The sequence below is a fragment of the Drosophila bipectinata genome, chromosome 2L (genome assembly GCF_030179905.1).
Source record: "Drosophila bipectinata strain 14024-0381.07 chromosome 2L, DbipHiC1v2, whole genome shotgun sequence".
Lineage (NCBI taxonomy): Eukaryota > Metazoa > Arthropoda > Insecta > Diptera > Drosophilidae > Drosophila > Drosophila bipectinata.
The window spans coordinates 3,599,298-3,609,541 of record NC_091736.1 but is presented as its reverse complement, the minus strand read 5'-3'; the positions used below and the strand labels follow the sequence as shown (position 1 = coordinate 3,609,541).

The window sequence follows — 10,244 nt, the reverse complement described above, 5'->3', positions numbered from 1 at the left end:
CTAAAAATTAGCTTTCTCGTGGTATACCGTGCATAATGGCGCATCCTCTTTAAAAAAAGGCAAACATAGATAATGGCGGCTGCCGTGTTGTGCAGCGTGCAAACACGGAAAAATGATAATGGCCAGTATTGGCAATCCAGGTCCCGAAAATTTCGGGACTTGATTTCTAAAAATCTGTGGGAAGGATTTTAATGGCATTGGTACCATTCGAACGGGCTAAAAATTAGCTTTCTCGTGGTATACCGTGCATAATGGCGCATCCTCTTTAAAAAAAGGCAAACATAGATAATGGCGGCTGCCGTGTTGTGCAGCGTGCAAACACGGAAAAATGATAATGGCCAGTATTGGCAAACCAGGTCCCGAAAATTTCGGGACTTGATTTCTAAAAATCTGTGGGAAGGATTTTAATGGCACTAGTACCATTCGAATGGGCTAAAAATTAGCTTTCTCGTGGTATACCGTGCATAATGGCGCATCCTCTTTAAAAAAAGGCAAACATAGATAATGGCGGCTGCCGTGTTGTGCAGCGTGCAAACACGGAAAAATGATAATGGCCAGTATTGGCAAACCAGGTCCCGAAAATTTCGGGACTTGATTTCTAAAAATCTGTGGGAAGGATTTTAATGGCACTGGTACCATTCGAACGGGCTAAAAATTAGCTTTCTCGTGGTATACCGTGCATAATGGCGCATCCTCTTTAAAAAAAGGCAAACATAGATAATGGCGGCTGCCGTGTTGTGCAGCGTGCAAACACGGAAAAATGATAATGGCCAGTATTGGCAAACCAGGTCCCGAAAATTTCGGGACTTGATTTCTAAAAATCTGTGGGAAGGATTTTAATGGCACTGGTACCATTCGAATGGGCTAAAAATTAGCTTTCTCGTGGTATACCGTGCATAATGGCGCATCCTCTTTAAAAAAAGGCAAACATAGATAATGGCGGCTGCCGTGTTGTGCAGCGTGCAAACACGGAAAAATGATAATGGCCAGTATTGGCAAACCAGGTCCCGAAAATTTCGGGACTTGATTTCTAAAAATCTGTGGGAAGGATTTTAATGGCACTGGTACCATTCGAACGGGCTAAAAATTAGCTTTCTCGTGGTATACCGTGCATAATGGCGCATCCTCTTTAAAAAAAGGCAAACATAGATAATGGCGGCTGCCGTGTTGTGCAGCGTGCAAACACGGAAAAATGATAATGGCCAGTATTGGCAAACCAGGTCCCGAAAATTTCGGGACTTGATTTCTAAAAATCTGTGGGAAGGATTTTAATGGCACTGGTACCATTCGAACGGGCTAAAAATTAGCTTTCTCGTGGTATACCGTGCATAATGGCGCATCCTCTTTAAAAAAAGCTAGGGGGGCATTCAAATTCCATAACGGCTAGCGCCGTGTTAGGCAGCGCAGAAATATGTGATGCTGTTAATGGCCAGTGTTGGTGAATCAGGGTCTGAAATTTTCGGGACTTGATTTCTTTAAATCTGTGGGAGCGATTTAAATAAAAATATTCTTATAATGTTCTAAATAAAATAAGCTTTTCAACGGTATACCGTGCATAATGGCGCATCCTCTGTGAAGGACTTAATAAGTCTAACAGAGCCATATAGTATTTTTAAACTAGTTCAATGAACTTTTTGTGGACTGGTTCCGGTTCACTGGTTGGCGCTCCTCTTATTAGTTCAAATTATATGGGAAACTGTAATTCGATTTTCTCAAAATCTGTGGGAACGATTTGTATGATTTTTGGTCCATATATACTTGAAAAGGTCCTACATCGACTCCACTACCGTGCATATTGGCGCATCCTCTTGGAGCTTCACAATTTTAAAAACAATTTTTTGGGGTCATTTTTGTATGGGCTGTTAGCCGGGTTGGTCCACTTTTAGTCGATTTTCTCCAAAACGTAGGGAACGATTTTAATAAAATTTTCAGGGCGTATTCTCAAAAGAATAGGCTATAAGCTGGTGTATCGCGCTTATTGGCGCATCCTCTTATTTCTGAGATAATGCTCAATACAGTGTAGGGGCAATTTTTCAACCCCATTTTTAAGCTACTTAAAGAGTGAAGAGCCCGCTCAAAGTAAGAAAAAACAATAGTTTATTCAATTCTTAACAATTCTAGTGTTTATTTGATTAAATTTAGTGGCTAAATACGGAAATAATTGAAAAAAAAAATATTCGTTGCTGTGTTCCAATTCCACCGTTCCACTTCGACGCTAACTGAGCGACGCTAATTTGACGTACATTGGTATTTTTATGACATGTTGGTATATGTTGAAAACAAATTTGGTCACTTTCTAAACAATCCGAGATTTATAAAATATTAAAGCAATAGTAAACAGCGCTGGAAAAACACTTGATTTTCAATCAATAAATGTTCTGAGAACATTTTTCGATTTTCAACCTGTATTTGTACTTTAAACAACTTCGATTTTCTCTTTTGTGCATTGTCTCGTTTTTTTAATCTGGCCACACTTTCATATATTGTATCTATGTACAATTTCTTGCGAATGTGCGGAACTAACTTGGTTCTATAATTTTTAAATGGTCAAACAAATCTAAAATGTTCGCGTCTTTGTGTGCCCAGTGTTTAGAATAAGTAAATCGGAAAATCGATTTTGTGTCCCTCTAAATAAAATCTATTCAACTTTCGCATTAAATGGTAAATAAATATTCTATTACGTTATTCCCATACGAAAGACCGACCACCAATTGACGCTGACCAAACGTGTTAAATAAATTATTGCAGGAGAAACTTGTGCCGGTAGTCGGAAAATTATTGATATTTAACATAAATGACGAAGGTGTGTGTACCTATCTATGTATGCGCGTATATCTATCGTTACAAGATACACCGAATTGTCAGACATTATCAGAACACCGCACTGTTATCTCAAATACCCCAATGCAAAAGATACTATTAAACTACTTTTGTTACAATAACTTAAAAAAAAAACTTGATTTTCTTCTGAAACTTGTATTTATTTTCTTTCCAAAAACTATCAAATGCAGGCTTACATCGTACATATGTATACCAGTAGAAGTTTACAATTTTCACGGTACCATAGTTGTATGTATGTACGCATTTACAAGCATACACAAGAACTTATGTACATCGGAGTGTTCCAACACTTCTTGCTCTTATGTTTAGGCCGACTTATCGATTTTAAATAATTTTTCCTCTGTGTGCGGCAAAATGTTCAAGTACTTGCCACAATAGGTTTAAATTGGTCGGAACAGAGTTCCTTTGCTGGAAAAGTGATTTTATATAAGATTTCATTAATTGAATAAAAGTTATGCAATTTATCCTTTTTAGAACCAGTCCTGCAACTCAAGATAGGTTTCATAATTTGTGTCTTTCTTGTGGTTAGTTTTAAAAATACCCCACAAAAAAAGTATAATGTAAAAAAAGAGTCTGTCGAAGGAATGTTTGGGGATATAAGCCAACGACCCTGTAACGCCTGCCTCCCCATTTCATTACACCCCTTATTCGTGACGACAGACCCATTTTATGACCATAATATTCGGGCCAATAGGCAAGGCAGAGTAGTTAATGTTTTTCTACCCTCCAAATCTGCCTCTTTGAGAATTGTTATTTTGGCAAAATGTGAGTGACTCAAGTTGCCTCCCTTTTCGTATTTATTCCCCGACTATTAAATGTTTTCATTAATTTTGTGTTTTTTTGGTCGAGAAAGATAGTTATAAATATTTTATGTCCTACAGGCTGATATGCACTTTTTTTTAAACTAACAATTTTTATAAAAACAGCATAAAATGGCAGCTCAACACCAACATTACACCGTTGAAGTGGGAGATACCAATTTTACTATTCATAGCCGGTACATTAATTTAAGGCCAATCGGATCTGGAGCTCAAGGAATAGTATGGTAAGTAGAAATTTTATTTTAAATAATCAGATTCATAAATATACTTAATAAATCTTTAAAATTATTTTTTAGCGCCGCTTACGATACTGTTACCGAGCAGAATGTGGCAATTAAAAAACTATCACGACCATTCCAAAATGTTACCCATGCCAAGAGGGCATATAGAGAATTTAAGCTGATGAAGCTTGTTAACCATAAAAACGTAAATAGATTTGGTTAAGTTAAAGAACGAAAATTTAAAAGATACATTTTATTATTAGATTATTGGATTACTTAATGCTTTCACTCCGCAAAGAAATTTGGAGGAGTTTCAAGATGTTTACCTCGTCATGGAGCTGATGGACGCCAACCTTTGCCAAGTTATTCAAATGGATCTGGATCACGACCGAATGTCGTATTTGTTGTACCAAATGTTATGCGGAATAAAACATTTACACTCAGCTGGAATAATACACAGAGTAAAATATTTTTTAGCATTTATATTAAGCATATATACATATATATGAAGATCTCTTTTGCATGACTTGATATTTACTTTCTCCATAAATTAGAAATCAAAATAAAAATATTGTATTTATAATAATCATTTCAGGACTTAAAACCATCCAATATAGTTGTAAAGGCAGACTGTACCCTTAAAATTTTGGACTTTGGTCTTGCACGCACTGCAGGAACCACATTTATGATGACTCCATATGTGGTCACCCGGTATTACAGGGCACCGGAAGTCATTTTGGGAATGGGCTACACAGAGAATGTGGATATATGGTCTGTTGGGTGCATTATGGGTGAAATGATAAGAGGAGGAGTACTGTTTCCTGGCACGGATCATATAGATCAGTGGAATAAAATCATTGGTAAGTAACAGATTAATCCATCTAAATTTAACGTTTCTGACGTTTCATTTTGTCCTTGTCCAGAGCAATTAGGTACGCCATCGCCCTCATTTATGCAACGGTTACAGCCAACCGTCCGAAATTATGTGGAAAATCGTCCCAGATATACTGGATATTCATTTGATAGACTCTTTCCCGATGGATTGTTTCCAAGTGATAATAATCAGAGTAGCCGCAGGAAGGCTTCTGACGCTAGAAACCTTCTCAGTAAAATGCTTGTCATAGATCCAGAACAAAGGATATCTGTGGATGAGGCTTTGAAGCATGAATATATCAATGTGTGGTATGATGCCGAAGAAGTTGACGCTGTAAGTCATTAATATTGTCTATAAACAAATACGACTGGATTAAAATTTATTTTTATTTTTAGCCGGCTCCGGAGCCCTATGATCATAGTGTAGATGAAAGGGAACATACTGTGGAGCAATGGAAGGAGCTAATCTATGAGGAAGTTATGGACTACGAAGCACACAACACAAATAATAGAACGCGGTAGAGAACGACTTTTTCCTCCTTAGTCAGTCATAAAAACTAAAGCTTAACAACAATGCGGCATGTATTGTTAAATTATTACCACAAATAAAATATTCAAATTGTATTTAAAAATATAGTAACCATTAAAAAATAAAATCAATCCACAACACATGGCGTTTTTATTATATTATGTTTTCGCGCATAAAATCTTAAAATTTTAAGATAGTTTTAAGTTAAAGATACTATCGTATACAAGGGATTGTTTTGTTTTTATTGTTAATCTATCTGAAATTATGGTATATATGAGCAACATAAGATACTTGCGAACTATCGATAACATTGACCATAATATTTTTATCTGTAATACAACGTGACAAGGGTGAAACTCCCATCTCTAACCAAACACAACTATATTCATATGTTCATTAAACAAGAAAACGCGAGCAAATACCAAGATTTAATTGATTTCATAAAAAACAAACGCCAATCTGTAATACACAAAGGCGCTATTTACTTTGACTTGGCATAAAACTCCAAGAGAGTGTTGTCAAATAATCGCATACCATTCTCGGGCAGTGCGGTAACCTAAGCCCACAAAAAAAGTATTGCGTTGGTGAACAATAATAATAAAGATCCTAAATGTATCAAGCGGAGTGTGTGTAAATAGTGATATCGGAAATACTTGTGTCGCAATCATCAAAATACTTAGGTAAAATAGGCGCTACCTGGTTAGCTGCTGGGAAAATATTGTCCATATCCATGTGCGTTTGAAAATCATATCACTAGAGTGCCATATGTATGTTTGTATGTACAAGGTACATACATAGAGAGAGAAATAACTCGTAGATACATATGTAAGATGTATTAGAATTCCTCAGTTGTACATACATACATATATATTTATGATGCTCGTCTATAAAACAAAATATGTACAAACATATATACATACATATGTATGTATGTATGTATGTATGCAGGAATGTGTATAATGAAGTGAGCATCTAACGTTTGTTATCTCAATGCATTACGCAGAAAAAACTGAAATAAGTAAGCTAATTACGAATTCCACTATTTACTATTTGAGTCGGAACTCTGCGATTATAATCCGTCGCCAAGAAAGCTGCAGTACAATTCTTGACAAACGACGTAATTGCGTATTTTGATGTTCGAAAGGAAAGGATTTTTGTCAACCTGAATTGCAGTTGTGTGTTTTGTTGTGAAAAGTTATTTATTTTAGTATTCCTGTGAAGTGAAAAGATGTTTTCAACAGAAGGACACCTAAAACCCACACACATCTTTCCCACTACGTATCGTATTTTCAATGGAACACATTGCCGCTGAAATGTCAATATTTACATCAGTCTGTGATGATTTAAAGACTACCATGAACGGCTAAGGGGGGGTTGGGCGGGTGAAACTACAATTAGGCCAACCAAAAAATCGACATTTTGCGTTTTACTATTTTTCTAAAGTGCACTGATAAAAACAAATAACAAATAAAATAATATATTTTGTTATTATTTAAATAAATCTATAATTATCTATAATAATATAATTAAATTGTTTTATTTTGCAGGAAAATTTTGAAGTCATGGCATCAATATCCGATGACGGTATGGTCCTTAGTGGCTATCACAAAAAGTTGAAAACAATGAAAAAGAAATTCTTTGTCCTCTACGAAGAAACTAGTACTAACCAAGCGCGTTTGGAGTATTATGACAGTGAAAAGAAATTCTTGCAAAGATCAGAACCAAAAAGAGTTATCTACTTGAAGGATTGCTTCAATATAAACCGTCGTCTAGACACTAAGCACAGATTTGTCATTGTGCTATCTTCACGAGAAGGCGGATTCGGAATTGTTCTTGAGAGCGAAAATGATTTACGGAAATGGTTAGATAAATTACTATTCCTACAGAGGAATATAGCCAATGTTAATGGACAAGTGTATTCAGTCTATGGTGAGTTGAAATGCGTTTTATTTTATATAGAATTTCACTTTAATAATAACGATAATCTTCATTGCAGAGCATGTTTGGCAAGTTATCATTCAAAAAAAAGGAATGTCGGAAAAAGTCGGAATTACTGGAACCTATCATTGTTGCCTTTCTGCTAAATCGCTGACATTTGTATGCATTGGCCCGGAGAAGACGGCTAATGGAGATGATCGAATATCCAGCATAGAAATTCTTTTGACTACCATTAGGCGGTAAATAAATTATATTTTTAGACTAAATCCCATTGATAAACAATCATTTTCTATATATTTTTTCCCATCAGATGCGGACATGCTTCTCCCCAATGTATTTTCTACATGGAACTGGGTCGCCAGAGTGTCTTAGGTTCTGGGGAATTGTGGATGGAAACGGATAATGCAGCTATCGCTACAAATATGCACAATACGATATTAAGGTATTGAATTATTTTTTATAAAAGTACCTTTTGTTAAAACCCTTCATCTATTTACAGCGCGATGTCAGCTAAAACAGATTCCAACACGAATTTAATAAATGTTTACCAAGCTCGACCAGATATCAGTCATGAACCAATGAGAAAACGATCATCTTCTGCAAACGAAGCTTCAAAGCCAATTAACGTAATACAAAATCGCCAAAACTCTCTAGAATTGCGAAACTGTAGCTCGCCACACAATTATGGTAAGTAAAAACTATCTAAAACCATAAGAAAATAATCATAAATTACTGTTTCATTAAAGGCTTTCCGCGAGAGAGATGCGATAGTTTACCAACCAGAAATGGAACTCTGAGCGAGAGCTCTAACCAATCATACTTTGGATCAAATCTTGGACTAAGATCCAACACCATTTCTGGTATCCGTCCACATTCAACTAGCAAGCACAGCAACAGTCCAACGTTCAACATGCCATTGAGATGCTCCGAATCTGAAGAGTCGTCAATTAGTGTCGATGAATCCGATGATAATGCAAGTTTTGGCCATTATCGTTTAAAGTTAGTTTCATTAAACCCATATAGCCAGAAATCATAACTAAAATGTATCGTTTTCGATAGTACTAGGTCATCGAAAGGGGCTATTCCAGAAGAGAACATTGACGACTTTTCCAGTGCTGAATATTGCAAAGGCACAGGACCAAGTGGTAAGTTTGTAAGCCGAAGGATTGGTATAATAATAATTTATTGTTTTATTAAAAAGGAGACGATAACTATATACCAATGACACCTATTAAACCTCCCTCATTCTGCGAGGCGGGCCCTGAAGATAAGGTGGATTTGCCAAAACCCGAAGATCCAAATTTGCATATTAACTTTCCGGAGCACACATCCGAAAAGCTGGAAAATGACTTTGACTTGGATTCCGATAATCAGTAAGTTCACTTAAAGTACAGAACTACGTTTAGTTTATTAAACTATTAATATTGTTGCAGATATGGACGACCTATTCGTGCATATTCGATAGGAAATAAAGTGGAGCATTTAAAGCTAAATAGACGACTTGGCTATATAAATGATACAGGACAGAATTCGAATCGTGTACGTGCCTACTCAGTCGGTTCTAAGTCAAAAATTCCCCGATGTGATTTGCAACGAGTTGTTCTTGTGGAGGATAATAAGTTCGACACGAACAGAAGTCATAACAACATTTCAAGAGAAGGCCCCATCTGCGGCACAAGTACAAACAGGGAAAAGAAATCCACAAGTGCGCCGCTCTTGAGTTTGAAAAACCAAATAAACCAGGATCGCATGAGCGACTTAATGGAAATAGACTTTTCTCAATCGTCTGACTTGAAACCGTGGGCAACTGCAATTACAAATTCGAAACTATTGAAAAGAAATGTGGTGGAAGTTCCCAAGAATATCGAAAATGTGTTCCCGAAAAGTTATAGAAACGATAGCTCCAATTTGACGTTACATGCCACCAGTCAGAAAGACATTTTTAATGGAGTGAAAATTAATAATACCGATAGCAGTTCAGAGGGTGGATACCTTGAAATGAAACCGGTTGGAAACGCGTTTAGTTCCAGTCCAGTCACCCTTCCTAGCAAAATAGAAAAGCTCAAGCTAAAAGACAACACCGAAATGCCGGTTCATGATGTGCACAAAGTCAGTTCGTATAATATTGTCCCTGAAAAGCGAAAGGAGCAAACGCGAATCGAAGAGAAAACACTTAATTCCCAACTGAATGAACAACTAATTAACATAGAATCTGCAAACGTTGCCAATATTAAACCTAATATCCCCGAGCTTAAAGGCGATAAGAAAAATAATGTCGAAAAGCTCATTATTGAGAATAATAACTGGGATCTGGGTACCACGGACGAAAAGAAACTGGTTCATTCATTAAGTAGTGAAGATTATACCCAAATTAAGGATAAATTGAATGATTTCACGAAAAATAACGAAGTAGGTTACAAGATTCAACAAATAAAAAGCGATAGTTCCCTTATCTCATCGAAGATAGCCCAAAAAAACAGCCTCATAGACAATTTAGAACGGCAACAGAGATTAACGGAAAGTGCTAATATGATTCCCGACAAATCCCCCAGCGCAGCCACCAAAGGCAATTTCTATCCAAAAGCTAACACATTTCAAAACGTAGTCCCCACTACTTTGGACAACATTCTGCAAACAAAAGATTTAAATTTTCCATCACGGCCATCCTCACAGGCATCCCAACCGGAGCTCCATTACGCAAAACTCGATCTTCCAAATTGCAGCGATCAGAAATATTTGAAAAGAGGTTCGCGCGAATCTCCGCCAGTTGCCACCTGCGCTGAAGATGGAAATACGTATGCGAGAATTGACTTTGATCAATCAGACTCATCATCTTCCTCATCGAAAATATTTAATATGTAAAGTTTTAAAAGTTATCGACTATATGTATATGATTTGTTTAATATTGTACATTTATTGTAAATATTCTATGACAAGCAAAGCTTACATTTTGGATGCTAATAAATAAATTTTATTTAAATTATAATGAAGTCGAGGCATATCTAGTTTCCTCTTTCATGC

General features: G+C 36.4%; 2 protein-coding genes across 5 annotated transcripts; both read left to right on the top strand.

Annotated features, from left to right (window-relative positions):
• The first annotated feature begins 2,332 nt into the window (after positions 1 to 2,332).
• bsk (mitogen-activated protein kinase dJNK) lies at positions 2,333 to 5,423 on the top strand. 2 transcript variants are annotated; one of them, XM_017240369.3, is made up of 7 exons: positions 2,333 to 2,661; positions 3,768 to 3,886; positions 3,959 to 4,088; positions 4,147 to 4,344; positions 4,479 to 4,743; positions 4,807 to 5,090; positions 5,153 to 5,423. In XM_017240369.3, the coding sequence occupies exons 1-7, from the start codon at positions 2,659 to 2,661 to the stop codon at positions 5,276 to 5,278; spliced, it is 1,125 nt and encodes a 374-aa protein (XP_017095858.1). In that variant the 5' UTR covers positions 2,333 to 2,658; the 3' UTR covers positions 5,279 to 5,423. The 2 variants fall into 2 exon arrangements, with proteins under 2 accessions (XP_017095858.1, XP_017095857.1); XM_017240368.2 differs by lacking the exon at positions 2,333 to 2,661 and adding an exon at positions 2,780 to 2,803.
• Positions 5,424 to 5,635: 212 nt separating this feature from the next.
• On the top strand, positions 5,636 to 10,218 carry chico (insulin receptor substrate 1 chico). Of its 3 annotated transcripts, none has more exons than XM_017240382.3 (9): positions 5,636 to 6,017; positions 6,833 to 7,214; positions 7,282 to 7,462; positions 7,534 to 7,665; positions 7,723 to 7,910; positions 7,970 to 8,222; positions 8,283 to 8,368; positions 8,425 to 8,596; positions 8,657 to 10,218. In XM_017240382.3, the coding sequence occupies exons 2-9, from the start codon at positions 6,848 to 6,850 to the stop codon at positions 10,083 to 10,085; spliced, it is 2,808 nt and encodes a 935-aa protein (XP_017095871.2). In that variant the 5' UTR covers positions 5,636 to 6,017; positions 6,833 to 6,847; the 3' UTR covers positions 10,086 to 10,218. The 3 variants fall into 3 exon arrangements, with proteins under 3 accessions (XP_017095871.2, XP_017095870.2, XP_070132974.1); XM_017240381.3 differs by having other exon boundaries at positions 5,637 to 5,965; XM_070276873.1 differs by lacking the exon at positions 5,636 to 6,017 and having other exon boundaries at positions 7,176 to 7,214; positions 7,284 to 7,462.
• The last annotated feature ends 26 nt before the right edge of the window (positions 10,219 to 10,244 follow it).

Bases quoted from the DNA above. Each gene is read 5' to 3' on its own strand.
- chico (XM_017240382.3), top strand. From the start codon at position 6,848: ATGGCATCAATATCCGATGACGGTATGGTCCTTAGTGGCTATCACAAA. The intron at 7,215-7,281 runs GTGAGTTGAAAT...TCTTCATTGCAG, and splicing joins ACAAGTGTATTCAGTCTATG to AGCATGTTTGGCAAGTTATC. The intron at 8,597-8,656 runs GTAAGTTCACTT...ATATTGTTGCAG, and splicing joins GACTTGGATTCCGATAATCA to ATATGGACGACCTATTCGTG.
- bsk (XM_017240368.2), top strand. The intron at 3,887-3,958 runs GTAAGTAGAAAT...ATTATTTTTTAG, and splicing joins GGAGCTCAAGGAATAGTATG to CGCCGCTTACGATACTGTTA. The intron at 4,089-4,146 runs GTAAATAGATTT...TTTTATTATTAG, and splicing joins AGCTTGTTAACCATAAAAAC to ATTATTGGATTACTTAATGC.